This window comes from Sorex araneus, chromosome 1, assembly GCF_027595985.1.
Source record: "Sorex araneus isolate mSorAra2 chromosome 1, mSorAra2.pri, whole genome shotgun sequence".
Taxonomy (NCBI): Eukaryota; Metazoa; Chordata; class Mammalia; order Eulipotyphla; family Soricidae; genus Sorex; species Sorex araneus.
The window spans coordinates 196,579,660-196,595,702 of NC_073302.1; the positions used below are offsets into that span (position 1 = coordinate 196,579,660).

The 16,043-nt window shown below is 54.6% G+C and overlaps 1 protein-coding gene across 1 annotated transcript in view; it reads right to left on the reverse strand.

The window, feature by feature from the left end:
* Window positions 1-2,387, reverse strand: part of MYO16 (myosin XVI) — a 310,488-nt gene extending 308,101 nt beyond the window's left edge. Inside the window, 1 exon segment of the mRNA XM_055126930.1 lies at window positions 173-2,387. Within this exon segment, the coding sequence (XP_054982905.1) occupies window positions 173-200 (28 nt within the window). The 5' untranslated portion in view covers window positions 201-2,387.
* Between the last annotated feature and the right edge of the window lie 13,656 nt (window positions 2,388-16,043).

Below are 16,043 nucleotides of genomic sequence, written 5' to 3' on the forward strand. Positions count from 1 at the left end.
CCCCAGCGTGGCTGCCGGCGTCTCTCCTTCACAATGCCAAAGTTTCCCCCACTAGCCTCATTTGGATGACAATGCAGTTCCCTGGAGCAGCGGCTGCGGTGAACCCCCCTCGGAGTCCCTGTCTACACTCCCCCGCTGCCTTCCCTGCAGGACGCTGGAGAGGAGTACTCACAGCACTTGATGAAATGGTAGTGCGACATCTCTCCGGCTCAGGCTGCAGCCCCGCCGCGGCTGCCCGCATCCTCTCCCGAGAAAGCCGCGTCCCCGCGCGCCGGGCGCCCCTGCGCGGGGACCAGTCCTCAGGGGCAGGGCTGGGGGCTGCGCTCCATGGTGCTGCGAACCGCGTCCAGCACACTCTCCCTGCGCAGCTGGAGTTCCGGGGGCTTCTCCCCGCTCCCGTTGGCGCCTCCCGTGACCGCACGTGCCGTAGTAAGTGGCGTGATTGACAGGGCACCTGGGCCACAACCCCTGGAATCGGGGCTCTAATTGGCACGTGGGCGCGGGCGCGGGCAGCGGAGGTGTGCTGCACTGCGGTCCTGCCTGCCTGCTAATGGCTTTGCAACGGCTTTCCCTGGCAGCAAACTCGCAGGCGAGGGGGCTGCAGGGGAGCGCGAAGGGCCAGACCCGCGTCCCCCCCTCCCCCGGCACCTCGTCCAGAAGCCCAGGGCCAGGTTCCTAGCTGGTGGCAGAGCTGATTATTTTTAGTTGCCACCAGTTGCTGTGTGAGGAGACGACATTGATAGCAGGATCTCAAAATAGCCACCGCTCGGGGCGGGCGCCTTTGAATACGCCGCTGGTAACAGAAATCACCTTCCCTTTCACGGCACCCCTTTCTGGGCTTCGTGGCAGATGACAAAATGCAAATCTCACACACACACGCACATACACACACACACACGCACGCACACACACGCGGGGGAAAAAAATAAAAGCATGGGTTTGCAGAGCTTTGCAAATTCAGGATTCTGCCACCACTGCAGACCGCAAAGAACTGCAGCGCACAAGCCGGCAGAGAGGCTCCAACCACGCCGGCATCGGGAGAAGCACACGTCCCGCGGTCACTGCAGTCAAGTAATGCCGCGTCCCTGCTCAGCACGGACAGGCCAAGGGGCCAGGCTGAAGCCCCTCGCCGTCCTAAGGTGACTGGGTCGCTCAGCTCCTCACGTCAGTGTTTCCCGTGAGTGGATGCTGGACGCCCGTCTGCCCCGAGCACGAGGCCAGCCCGGCCCCGCAGGGCAGACCCCCGAGCTCCGGCCCCCAGGCCCCGAGCTTTCTTCCTGAGGACGCCCGAGGAGAGGAGCCCCACCGAGGCGCAGACCACAGACGCAGACCCAGGCAACGAGGGGGAGCGGCCGAGGTGCCAGGCCTTGGCAGGACATGCTCAAGGTCTGGATGAGAAGGGCCAGGGTTTGAAACCAGAACCTTCTAGAACAGCTCCAGCGGGGCCACTGCTGAGGTCCCTGAGCCTCTGTCCCCTCAGCCCCAGAGGGCACGTCCCCGAGCCATCCTGGCAGGCGAGAGATGAGCACGCATGTCCGGCTCGTCCTGACGGTCTCTGGTGAGAGCAGCTGGACACTGACCGGAGCTTCACCCGGCACCGACTCCCCCCACTCGACCCCTCCGTCCGTCTCCCCGCGAGTCACCACTGCGTGGGAGGTGGTGAGCACTGTTTTCAGAGCCTCTCAGAAATAAGAAGTCTGTCTCGGGACGACCTTTCCGTGCGGGGGAGCAGCCCCGGTGCCGGGAAATGTTCTCCAGCGGAGAGGAGACAGCTGCCCGGTCTGTTCTCTGGCAGAGTCCTCCCTGAGCTCCCAGAGAGGGGCCGCCACGAGCACTCGCCCTCGCCCCTGGGGACAGCCCCCCGATCCCCCAGGCAGCCGCTCCCTCGCCGCGTGTCCACGCACGGCCACAACCTCAGCTCTGGGAGCGGGGGGCCATGCCCAGCACCAGGCTGATGGGGGGCTGGATCCGGGCTCCAGGGGGTCCTTGAGCATCTCCGACACGACAGGCCCCGGGCGGCCCCTCACCTCGCACCCTCGCACTGACCACGGCCCACAGCCCCCAAACACCACCTGCGGTAACTCAATCACTGAGGAAAAACCTTAATTTCTTGATGTTTTGAATGTTGAATGCTTAAGCCTAATTTCTGCGACAAAACCCCTGGGACAAGCGAGCTCTACGGCACCGTTTACGCTTCAGCGCCGGAGAGTTTGGGGCTGGGGATGTCTGTCTGTGCCGTTCCTACAGGGCTCCAGCCTCCCTGCAGTGCTCCCGCCACCCTGCAGTGCCCCAGCCTCCATGCATGCTTCTGGCATCCCTGCAGTGCTCCAGACTCCCCTATAGTGCTCCAGCCTCCCCTGCACAGTGCTCCAGCCACCCTGCAGTGCTCCAGCCACATCTGAAGTGTTCCAGCTCCCCTGCAGTGCTCCTACCAGCTGCAGTGCTCCAGGAGCACTCCTGCTCTGGGCTTGGGGTCACCCTGGGCAGTGGCTGGTGCTCCCGTGGGCTCCGGCGTGCGGGCAGGTGCTCATCCTGTTGAAGCATCTCTCCGGCCTCGCTCTCTATTTCTGTAACTGTGATTCTTACCAGCCGCAGAGACAACGGTGCTAAGGTGCAGGTTGGTGGCACAGAAGAAACTGCACCTTCCCGACAGCACAGTGCTCAGTGCCCCACCCGGGTCTGGCTCTGGTCTCCCGAACCCCAATCCCTCGTGTTTGACCGAAACTCTCGGCTTCGGAGTTCAGAGCGGAGCGTCTGTCCACTCTGAGAGGGAGACACCGAGGGCCAAGAAGCCCCTCAGGGAAAAGCTGGTGTCAGAGCGTCCGTTGATTGGAGCCCAAATCTACGTGACTCCAGAAACTCAGACCCTCCTCCGGAAACTCGTGTCCACGGGGACGAGCGTCCCCCCCCTCCCGGGAGCCCGCTGCCCGACGAGTCCACTGCCCACTGACCCGTGTCCAACTCTGGGCCGAGTCCTGGTGCTTCCTGCGGGCGGGGCCTTTGGTCAGGTGCAGGGACTGTCACCCGCAGGGGCCACGTCCCCTGGAGCCTCCGACCCCCAGGTCAAGCGTCCTTTCTCTGGGCACCGACCCGGGCTGGGAATGGCTACACTTTGTGTGAGCACAGAGAAACACGCGTGGTTGTCATGAGTGTCACGGGAGCCAGACGGAGCCGGGGGAATGCTGAAGGACCTGCCTGGCTCTACCTCCTCGGGATCTTTGTAAGACAGAAAAGGACCCAGGGGTCCCATTGCATGTGGAAGAGAAGAAAGGAAAGGAACTGGGTTAAAACAAAGAGAATCCTAGACAGGAAAAGTACTAACAGGGGAGGGAGAGGAGAAGTGGGCAGAATTCCCTGGGGCACGGATGCCGGATGCCCTGCAACTTTGAGGATGGGGGAGGGAAGGGGGTGTCCTATACACATAGAGAGGCATGAAGTTGGACCCCTGAGAAGCTATAATGTGCTTTATATAAATAGAATAAGTTCCAAATATTGTTTGGTTATAAAAGTTATCTACTATAAATAACTATAATAAATATAGTAACTATAACTTATGTTACATACATAACATATATTATACTGTAATATATCATATATAATTAATGAATGTAATCACTATATCACTGTCATCCCGTTGTTCACCGATTTGCTCAAACAGGCACCAGTAACGTCTCCATTTGTCCCTGTCACGTGCTAGTGTAGCCCAATGGCGTGCTGGGGGCTCTTTCAGGATCAGGGGATTCTTGCCAGGCTCTGCCGTGCAGGTGGGATACTCTCGGTAGCTTGCTGGGCTCTCCAAGAGGGACGGAGGCTTTTGGGGCGGCCTCGAATCGCCTTTACAGGTGTTCCCAGTCTACTGAATGTAAGCTTTTGGTCACTGGCATGTTGTCACGATCTGCACACTGACAAACACAACTGCCTGTGTCTCTGGGCAGCCCCTGGGACATCTGCGGCCTCAGGCTGGTCTCCTTGAGGTTGGTGGAGTGCGCCCAGAGGTTGCTGAGCAGCTGGCAGAGCAGGACCCTGTCACCGTGGGTCGGTGCCAGGTCAGACACCTGCGCCGAGTCCCAGGTCACTGGTGGTTGGCTGACAGCACCCCACAGTGGGTGAGCCACTGCACGCACTGCCACCATGGCTCTATGTCCGATGGCGCTGCGACTCGGCCTGGCTGGGACAGGCGGTGACGCTGCGGCCACCACCGCGGTTTCTCCGTGCCCCGCCCATGCCATTCTGTCCGAATCTCGCAAAACAGCCGCGATGTCCGTCAGGAATCACGTGTAGAGTCCCAGCGGGGATCACACGTGGAGTTCCCTGCCCGGCTCGGGAGAGCGGAGGGGTTCGGGCGGCGTCGGCGCCACCTTCCCTCCGACCAAAGGTGGTGACTGTGGAAACGAGGAGGGGCTGTCTTACGGTGTGCCGCACCGTGCAGGTGAGGAACAGGTTCACTCGCATGTGAGGCTCGGCCCAAGCGTGTGGAAAGCGGCCCGGAGCGTGGCGGCAGTGGGGTTGTGGAGGCCGGCTGCCGGGGCTGGGTCCCTTGGCGCAGGGAGGGCTCTCCCCGACCCCTCGGGGCGCCCCGAGTGGGAACAGCCTGGCACGGAGTCCTGGCTATAGGGGCCTCATGTTATGCTCCCTTGTGGGAGAAGCAGCGGTGAGTATCAATATAGTAATAAACATAAAGAATAACTCAGGTCACTGTAACAATGAGCCCCAGCCTGGGGAGGGGGCACCTGCCTGGACACGCCTGACCCCAGCCTGACCCCCAGCGACTCAAATGGCCCCGCCAGGAGCTGGAGCACAGAGCCAGGAGAAGGCCCTGAACGCACTGGAAGTGGCCCCCAACCAAAAAAAAAGAACAACACAATGATTGTTTCACCCTCTTTAATGGTAAGTTACAATCTCTGGATCGCTGACGATCTCTTCAGAGATTTCACTAAGGTCAGGGCACCCTGTGACAGTCTCAGGGTTCTCTGACCCCGGTACAGCAAATACAATACAGCAGATGATCAGAACAAAAAATACACTGAGTTGTATTGCTATTGGTTAATCTGTTTTTTTAGAATCTGATCAACGAGGACCGAGTGATATCTACATATTCGCAGGTTGATCTTCATTACTGCCAAGCTACACTCAAATAAATACATTTATTTTATGTTTGAGTTATTATAATAAAGCACTGTATTATTTATTACAGTGCTTTATTTCAAAGGGAATTTGAAATAATACAGAAATTCCTTTTTATTCATTATACACCCAACAGCTGCTCACTATTCACACTATATCTGATGAAAACTCGTGATTTTTTTCTTTTTTAAATGTTAGCATCATTATACACCAGATTTTTTAAAAATAAGGCTAAATTATTTCCCTGCCAAAAAAATAAAACGATACTGGAATGATTCTAGTGACAGACAAGCATTTAAAATTACACACTTGCTTATTATTAACTCTCATTAAAAGTGGCATATATGTAATCCACAGCTTAAAAATAGGGTTTTTTTTTTTTTGGTTGAAAATTCACAAATTGAGCTACAGCTCCAGTTAGACCCTACCTGGAGAATCCAGAGTGCCGCACTTGAACAGGCAACCCTTCAGACTCAGAGCCCTGCATCTTCTCCCTTTATTAAACTTGGGGACCAAAATACAAGATCGCAAGCACCCCCTCTTTATTTAGGGTGCACAGAGATAGCAGGATACAAGTCACACAGCAACTTCCTGCAGAGAAACCCAGGCTCCGGGAAGGAGCACTGTGTTCCCTAGCTGCTGCTGACTGCGGTTCTGACTGGGATGTCAGCGTGTGAAGGACGACCTCCCTGTCACGCCCGGCCAGCGTGCCCGCCGCCCCCCCACAGGCACCCGGTGCTCCCCTTCCAAATCCCGACCCCCCAACTAGGTCTGTGGGTCAGTTCTCCCGCTGTGTTGTCCTTGGCCCTTCGATGTTACTCTGTTGTGCATCTTTAGATGAAGAGAAGAGATATCTTTAGCTCCTCCCTAGAAATAATTGGGTCTTAAAAAATCTTAGCTTTTCACTGGTTGAACTCTACAAGAAGAAAACATCCAACCCCATCAGAAAATGGGGCGAAGAAATGAACAGAAACTTTCCCAAGGAAGAGATACGAGTGGCCAAAAGGCACATGAAAAAGTGCTCTACATCACTAATCATCAGAGAGATGCAGATCAAAACAACCATGACATACCACCTCACACCACAGAGACTGGCACACATCCAAAAGAACAAAAGCAACCACTGTTGGAGAGGATGTGGGGAGAAAAGGACCCTTCTACACCGCTGGTGGGAATGCCGACTGGTTCAGCCCTTCTGGAAAACAATATGGACGATTCTCAAAAAATTAGATATTGAGCTCCCATTTGACCCAGCAATACCACTGCTGGGAATATATCCCAGAGAAGCAAAAAAGTATAGTAGAGATGACATCTGCACTTATATGTTCATCGCAGCACTGTTTACAATAGCCAGAATCTGGAAAAAACCCGAATGCCCTAGAACGGATGACTGGTTGAAGAAACTTTGGTACATCTATACAATGAAATACTATGCAGCTGTTAGAAAAAAGGAGATCATGAATTTTGCATATAAGTGGATCAGCATGGAAAGTTTCATGCTGAGTGAAATGAGTCAGAAAGAGAGAGACAGACATAGAAAGATTGCACTCATCTGTGGAATATAGAATAACAGAGTGGGAGACTAACACCCAAGACTAGTAGAAATAAGTACCAGGAGGTTGACTCCATGGTATGGAGGCTGGCCTCACATTCTGGGGAGAGGGCAACTCAGAGAAGGGATCACCAACTATAATGTGGTCGGAGGCCATTCGGGGGAAGGGTGTTGCGGGCTGAATGTGGGCTAGAGACTGAGCACAGTGGCCAGTCAACACCTTTATTGCAAACCACAACAGCTAATTAGAGAGAGAGAACAGAAGGGAATGCCCTGCCACAGTGGCAGGGTGGGGTGGGGGGAGATGGGATTGGGGAGGGTGGGAGGGATGCTGGGTTTACTGGTGGTGGAGAATGGGCACTGGTGAAGGGATGGGTTCCCGAACTTTGTATGAGGGAAACAAGAGCACAAAAGTGTATAAATCTGTAACTGTACCCTCACGGTGATTCATTAATTAAAAATAAATAAATTTTAAAAAAATCTTAGCTTCTGTTGGGGGCGGGCCCAGAGTGAGAGGACAGTGGGGAGGGCACTGACCAGAGTCCAACTCAGCAGGACCCCGTGCTGCCCCACCCCCAGGACAAGAGGGCACTTGGGGCTGGAGCGATAGCACAGTGGGTAGGGTGTTTGCCTTGCACGCGGTCGACCCGGGTTCGATTCCCAGCATCCCATATGGTCCCCTGAGCACCGCCAGGAGTGATTCCTGAGTGCATGAGCCAGGAGTAACCCCTGTGCATCGCCAGGTGTGACCCAAAAAGAAAAAAAAAAAAGAGGGCACTTAACCTGAGAAGTGGTCACCAGTCACCGTGGTGTGAATGGGGGAATGGGGGAGGGGATTTACAGTGCCCAGCCGCAGGGATGGAGCTCGTGGGAAATGCCCTCCCCCTGTCTGTCGGCAGCTCAGGGAGGCTGTTCACCCACAGAAAGAAAGGGGGGGTCTCTAATCATGAGACACAGGGGCGGAGAAAATACGTTCCTTATATATACATACATCTTGAGTTTGGGGCCACACTCGGGGTGCTCGGGGCTCACTCGTGGCCCAGGGGTCACTTCTGGTTGTGCTTGAGGAATTATGGGGTGCCAGGGATTGAACCTGGGCCATGCGCCTTACCCCCCACTTCTTACCTAAGACAAGTGCCTTGCCCACTATTTCTCCAAAGTCCAAGGGCTGAAAAATATGAATCAATATTTACACCAGTATTTTTTTACAGAACAGCAATGTCAAGAAAGGACAATTTCACAATCGCTCTAGAAGGGTTGAAAATTGCTTCTATGTCATGCAAAAGGGAGTAAGATAATAGTGTGCACGTATGTGCAGGGAGGTACACACAGGCTTGTTTGTTACATAGACAAAGAGATAATTCCACAAAGAGGGGCTGTGACACACTCCAACAGCTTCATCAGGGCCTCTGGCTCCCTGATTCCCTTTGCCACATTCCCCATTCAAGACAAAGTACTTTGAATTCTAAACCGTATCAATCAGGTTGATATTTAGGAGAATTTCTGACTTATCTGCTTGAAATTCATTTGCGTGTCAGCAAGAACTTTGAAATCTCATGGGCAAGACTCGCATCTCTCTAGGAGGGACTTGTGTGTCTTCCGACATGGTTTCACCATCTTCAAAATTTGGCCTAGAAACAGTTTGCTGCGAATGAGAAACGGACTCAGAGTTGCAAGACTGCATCTGCACCTGCACGCGTGTGTATAACAGGGATACGTAAACGCCTATGTCTGATTAAGCATTTGCTGCCTTAATTTTTTTAATTGAATCACAACGAGATTCACAGTTACGAAATTGTTCATGACTGAGTTTCAGTCATCTGTCTAGTTTTTCTATCAATCTGAGCATGTCAGTAGCTCCCTGTAGCCTGTGGGATGGGCAGCAGAATCACTGATGATACGACACCTACTGGGACTGTAGAGGTGTGAGGGCGCCTGTGCCCCTCTGCCAGCCAGCACAGCCTCCCCTCTGGGGGCCACATGGACCCTCCGCGCCTCCTAGGATATGCCAGGGCTCCACAGGTGAGAACTGTGTGAACAAGGGCTACGGCCTGAGACGGGGTGACAGCAGGAGCCAGGGCTCGGGTGAGGGGTGCACCAGACAGGAGGCACTTTGGGGGGGGGCGTGTCGTCAGGGAGACGTTAAGAAGAATGTCCTAGAGGACATTTTGTTAAGTGAACCCAGAGCTCATCCAACAACCTAAAAGATGGCTCAACTTTTCTGAAAATGTTTATATTCCATGAAACTTGAAGCTTCTCTCTTTCTTTTCCCAGTGGGAATACATTCCTTTAAAACTTCTCTTGAGTTGCATCCAGTCCTAATTAATCTACAGTTTAACCAGCCGTGTTGCCCCCACTCCCACACCCACACCCGGTCACTTCTTCTGGACGCGTCCCTGGAAAGCCACGTCAAGCCTAGTTAATAGCTCCTCAGGTGGACACGGACTCCAGCAGGCCCCAGCCTCACTGGTCTCTCTGTCCCGTGCCAGGCGGTTCCCGAGTCCACCGTGCCTGTAAGGAAGCGGGGAGAAGGCGGGCACCGTGGAATGTCACAATCCGCGTGTGGCACTGTGTGTTTCCCGCTCTGGGATGAGGGCAAAGGCTCTCGCTGAGAGACTCCTCGCCACCAGGGCTCACAACTACGTACGCCGGGACAGCGGGGTAAAATAAGACTGTTTCAAAATAAGCTCCAAAAGCTAGAGAGTGGAAAATGTGAAGATGTGGAATAAAATGATTATTTTAATTATTTTCATCATAATGAGAATAAAAATGAGTATTTATACTTTTATACTTCTAAGGAGGAGAACGTTATTCGGGTCTCCCAAAGAGGAATTCAAAGAGCTATGCTTGGAGTATCGCGGTTCACTCAAGTGAGAGAAGGGGGAGTCCCGACCTCCATGGATGACCAAGAATCAGGGATGCTGTCTCGTTTGCCAAGGCGTCGAAAATCAGATGAACCGGATATGTAATGCAATTTAGAGATGACTGCTGAACTAGAGCTGTTACCGACTGGGTTCCACGGGACGTCAGAAGAACGTGTGGCCGCCCACCTACGACATGGTCGGACTTCTTCAAGTCAAGACCCTGAACGAACGTTTTGAGGCTCTTCGTGTTCCTGGAGCGAGCAGGCGCCATTGGGCTACACTAGCACATGACAGGGATGAATGGAGACGCTACTGGCACCCGCTTGAGCAAACTGATGAGCACAGGGATGACAAGTGATACAAGTGACACTTTTAAGGGGATGAAGCTAGAGCATGTTGCCCTCTTCCCTCTGAATATAGTTACATGGTTTCATTGTCCCTCCCTCCCTCTCTCCCTCCCTCTCTCTCCCTCCCTCCCTGCCGGCCCTCTCCTTTGTCCCCAGTGGCTGTTTCCGGGAGCTTCTGAGGGTGAAGCAAGCTCCTCCCCCTCTGGCGAGGCCCGTGAACCACAGGAGGGCCGAGAGTTGGTCCGGCAGCTCTGCCCATGGGCTGGCACACTTGGCTCCGGCCGCCTCTGCCACAGCCCGAGTGCCCGTGGCCTGAGAGCCCAGCTGAGGCTCAGACCCGTAAGGGAAGATGGAAGACGGAGGCCCCCAACCTCCTGCACTGAGTCTGCAGTCGAGCCTCCCCCCCAACTCAACCTATTTCCAGCCTCGATTTCCCCAACACTCCGCAGCCCTGATGCTGTTAACCTAGTGCTCTCCCACCCGAGCAAACAGTTTATTGTGGGTTATTCACTCTGGAGGTGCTGCCGCCTTGCAGGGCTCAAGACCCACGGGCGTGTTAATTCCATGTTTCCCGTGGAGCAGGACGCACACATGTGACCCTACAACAACCCCATCCGCTCTGGGGTGTGGTTGCGTCTCCACGCCCCAGACGCGTGTCCACAGCGAGGAAGGGGAACGGTGGCTGAGAGATGGTGCACAGTGGGGCCACACGGGACTGGGGGGTGAGGACCGACGCCGGGTGGGCTGAGGGGTCCTGAGGAGGTGCCCGAGCCGACGGCCTGAGTGCGAGGAGAGACACCGGGGAAAAGCTGGGAGGAGGAGGCCATGACCCGTCCAGTGGAGAGTCGGTGTGGCAGGGGGGAGATGTGCAGAGACCCTCAGGGGCCAGCGTGGGGCGGGAGAGGCAGACCCCCCCCCTCTCGGGCATCCTTAAGGGACAGAAAGGTTGTGACCCGGAAGGAGGAGGGGACTGAGTTGGCCTGGAATAAGGCCTGACAAGAGCACTGGGAGGCGCTGTCGGGGCAGGGGTGAGGGCGAGGGGCGGGCAAAGGCCGTGAGCAGCTGAGAGCAGGGAGGCCTTTCCCGCCCATGCACGGCCTCCCCGCACGCCCCTCTCCTGCCCCGGGAAGGGTCGGAGCTAAGAGGCGGGTCTTTCCCTGAACTCAGGCCACCAACCCTGGGAAGAGCCCAAGCTCCTCCCACAGGGCCGGACGCAGAGAGGGTCTGGGGTGAGGGGACCCCAGCTTCTCCCTCCAACAGCCCCTGGGATCGCCCCACGAGAGCACAAGGGGAGACCTTCCCCAACACTTCCAAATTGGTATCACTGTCACTGTCATCCCGCTGTTCATCGATTGGCTTGAGCGGGCACCAGTAACGTCTCCATTGTGAGACGTGTTGTTACTGTGTTTGGCATGTCAAATACGCCACGGGGAGCTTGTCAGGCTCTGCGGTACGGGTGGGATACTCTCCGTAGCTTGCCGGGCTCTCCGAGAGGGACGGAGGAATCGAACCCAGGTTGGCCGAGTGCCAGGGAAATGCCCTACCTGCTGTGCTACTGCTCCAGCCCAAGCAAATCGGTAATTCAGATTTATTGGAAATACTAAATCCAAATTTATTGGGATTTATTGGAATTTATTTGAAATCCAAATTTATTGGAAAGACTAAATCCAAATCGGTATTCAGACTTATGGAAATACTAAGACATGCAGACGCTTCCTCTTCTCGTGAAATAACACGATTTTATCTGGAGAAATGCAAGACGAGTCAGAGACAGAGAATGTGCCGACATCGACAAACTTCTTCATGCGGCAGCTTTGAGTTTTCATTTTAGGACCAAAGAGCAAAAGCAGTTCTCGAGGCTCGCTAATGTGGAACAAACAGCTCCGAGGCTCTCCTGGTCACCTCGCCGGCACCGGCCGCCTCCCCGTTCCCCTCCGCGCACAGGCTGGTGCCGGGCTGATGTGCATCTCCTCTTACCTACGCAGCTGCACAGATTACATCCGTAGAACCTGTGCTTATCACAGCAGGAAGCTGTGACACAAAGACTAAGATGGTCAAGGTCACGCCTGGGAGCACCCGAGTGACCAGGCAGGGTCTACTGTCCCCCTCGGCCATCACTACCCACACAGCCCTGCCCCTGCTTGCTGGTGAGGTCACCCTTTGAGACGGTGGCGTGCCTCAACTTCTGGGCACGTCCCTCCCTTCTTCATGGCACCTTCCTCACTGCCCTCCTCACACTGCAGCCCCTTCTGTCCAAGCCCCCCTGAGTCACCGCGGGAGGGAGAGGAGGAAGAACAAGGTGCAAGGGGAAGGCACTTTGAGGGGCCCAGGAGAAGGACAGAGGGCGGCGGGGTCCAAGGGCCACAGGCAACAGGCTTCTGCCTCCGGCCTCTCCCTCTGCGATGCTGTGCCAGCTGGGTCCAGGGCGCCTCCTGGTCTGGTCCCGCCGTGTTTGCTCAGGCCACGTGGGGTCTCTCTCAGGACGCACACAGGCTATGACCCGGCGGCACTCCCTCTAAGGCCACGCTGCGCCCTCCCGTCCTCCGAGGCATCCCGAGAGCCACAGGGAGCCAATAACCAAAGATGAAAGACAAAGGCACGTGAAGAGACCCTCAGACCGGAAGCCTTGCAGAGGACGGCTGTCACACCCGAGGAGGACGGCTGTCACACCCGCAGAGGACGGCTGTCACACGTTTCCTACAGCCGACCCACGGCCCCGGAGGAATGGAATCCTCGAGTCTTTTGAAGTCGCTAAGTTCTTGCAACTTTAATAGACTTGAGAAAACAACCTGTTAGGACACAGTAGCTGCTGGCCACCATGGACGCTGGCGACACTGCTGGGTCATTTCCAGAGCGGGAGGCTGTGGAGCCGCATCTGCGCACAGTAGGGCTCTTAGAGAAGTGACTGAAGGTCAGTGGTGGTGTGACGGGTGGAGCAAAGGGTCACTAAAGAGTCTCACACAGACCAGACGGGGGCACCTGAGGGTCCCGCACTGGCTCCTCACTGCCGTGGGGTCCAAGAGCCAACCACTAACTCATGATGACCAAACTTTAGAGAAGTGGACGTTGATGGAAAGGGAACCTTCTGGAACGAAGGAAATGATTCATGCTAGGAACTGTGGGGAGGGTCAAACAAACATAAAAACACATCCCCATGCGTATAATTTAATTAAGGCTTGTACACAGGTGCGAGGTCCACCGCGTGTCTCACCTCACTGTGTGTGGCCCTGTGGGAGACGCACGGTAACTTCTTGTGGAATCAGTGCAAGAAAGCAGCGCAGAGAGACTCATTTTCCTAGCTCTAAAATTAGTCTGTGGTGACTAAGTTGATACACACATGCCACGGTACACTTATCCAAACACAAGTGCTGTGCAACACTGAGTCAGAGTGTCAGCCCTGAACACTGGATGACTCTGGGCTGCCAAGGTGCCCTGTCAGCTGCAGCGTGCGCGTCTCTCTCCGCGAGGAGCAGATCCGGGAAGGAAGGAGGCAGAGAACCCTAGCGCTCCCCTCTCAACTAGGCTGCAATGCTGGTATTTCTCTACCAGCAGAATCTTAATAAATAAGTCTGTGTTTTAGCACAAGAGGCAGGAAAGAGGAAGCAGGGCAGACGGTGAGCTCTGCCCACTGGCCCTTCGTGTCCCAGGCTGCCCCGTCCAAAGTGCTCCCGATGGGTCGTGTTAGAAGCAGGCTTGAAGGGGCTGCAGCGATTCCAGAATGGGGGCCGTGGGGTGGGGCGGGATGCCGGGTAAGAAGGTGGGTGAGATGTATTTCTGGAACCCCCAGACGCAGGCTTTTCTGGATTGAGGACACTTTCTCCTCCTCCTGGCTTACTGCGTGTGTTTCTCTACCCTGATTGCTTCCTCGATTCTGCCGTTTCCCCAGTGTATAGAGATGATCGAGTGGCCTTTGTCTTCCATCCCACTGATGTGCTGTGGTGCAGTGACTGATTCTCAGGCCTTAAACCAGCCTTGCGTTCATAGACCCACTTCACCATGGTGCATAATCTCTAATCTAGGTTTCGATTGTTCAAGTCTAGAGCTAGACTTGCTAGTATTTTGATTCATTTATTTTCACATTCATAAGGGCCATATATGCATAATTTTTTTTTGTTTTGGAGGGTTGTTCCTGGTTTTGCACTCAGGAATCACTCCTGGCAGTGCTCAAGGGAACACATGGGATGTCAGATATTGAACCGGAGTCAGCTTCAAGCAAAGCAAATGCCGTGCTGGTTGAACTATCACTCCAGACCCCACACATCATTTTCCTGGGATGTCTTTGTCTGGTTTTAATTGGGGACCCCTAAAGCACAGGCTGGGGTGGAATCTGACGCTGTCCTGTAGGATACAGAAGATTTGGAGCTGGTTTGCTCCACAAGAAATCTAATTTCCAGAAAAACAATCTGCAGACAAACCAAAAAGAGGGAAGGAATGAAGACAAACTGTTAAGTAGCTTTCCAGGTGAGCATATCTAGAAATGAGGTCACATTTACATAATTCCAATATTTTCCAGGCTGAATATCAAGTCCAGAAAGATGATACAATTTTCCAAACATACGCATGTGTCTACTGTTTCAGAAAAAGCTAAAAGTTATTTTTATGTATTCTGTAACAGTAACATCCTCAAACACTATTTTCAAACTGCCTTCTTGACCAGTACGTGTATCTATAACCAGACCCACCTTTACAAGTTATAAACATGATTTTCTAGATTTGGTCAAGTCTGTACCGATAGCACAGTGGGTAGGGCGTTTGCCTTTCATGCAGCCAACCCGGGTTCGATTCCTCTGTCCTTCCCTGAGAGCCCGGCAAGCTACCGAGAGTGTCCCACCCGCACGGCAGAGCCTGGTAAGCTACCCGTGGTGTATCTGATACACCAAAAACAGTAACTAGTCTCACAATGGAGACGTTACTGGTGCCCACTCCAGCAAATCTATGAACAATGGGATGACAGTGACAGTGACAGTGACACTCAAGTCTGTAGTGTTCCCCGTACATTCCTCCCACTAAACACTGCTTCATCCTCAAGCGCCCAGCGTGACGTCCTACCCAGAGCCTGTACCTTGGAGTCAGGCTCTTTCCACCCGGGATCCTTCTCCGCCGGCTGGCCCTCGTTTAGCACAAGACCTCGTTCGCAGGCAAACAGATAAATCTGGGTCTGTTTCCTCGGTTGGAAAAGAGGGCGGATGCGCTCACGGAGGAGCAAGAAGAGGAAAGTGGGACCTCTCCGGATGACCTACATTGCACATCCCCGGGCCTGGAAGGAGCTGGAGAAGGAACTGTCGCAGTCCCGCCCCTACCCCCCCCCCTTCCTTCCCACACACGCGCCCAGCCTCACACCTGCACCGGGCTCCTGCCTCTCAGTCGGGAGGGTGGGGGCGTGTCACATCTGTGACTTGAAGCCCAGTTTATTTTTAGCTGGGCTGTTCTCCAGGAACGCCGCTGGGCAAGGATCATGCTCTTTTGACGGTTTCCTGCCGTCGGTAAGGAGCACACACAGAACGCGTGGCCAGGAACACGTGACCTGGCCTCACGTGAGTCCCGTGCTCTGCAGGCAGCAGTGCATCCCGCGCAGCCGCTGTGGAGAGCAGCACGGGGATCCCAGACGAGCAGAACCCGAGGACTAAAACTACCCTCTGGCCCCGCGGCAACGCCTCCGGGACCTACTCCCAGGCACCAGAACGTCCCTCTGAAAGGAGCCACAGCCGCTCTCAGGGCAACAGCCAAGACAGAAACACCCAAGGGCCCAACCACAGAGGAACAGATCGAGAGATCGTGGCATTCACACATGCAGGATACTCCGCAGCTCTAAGGAAGAACAAAGTCCTGCTGACTGCAGCAACACGGGGGACTGGGCATGCGCTGAGCAGAGTCAGAAGGACAGGGACACCCCAGGGTGACCGCTCTCCTCTGTGCGACTGAAAGACACACAGCGACGAGCCAGTGAAGATCCAACGGCCACATACCAGGGGAACCGACCCGCACAACTGAGCTGGGGGGTGAGGGGGAGGGATGTCGGGGGCCGGGGGGACCCTGATAAGGCGCTGCTGGAATTGGGTTCATGAGAAACCACTATTAATATTATAAAACAAAAACATGTAAGTAATTATTTTTGAAAGGAGTTGTGGAATAAATACACAATGGGCTACTCTGCAG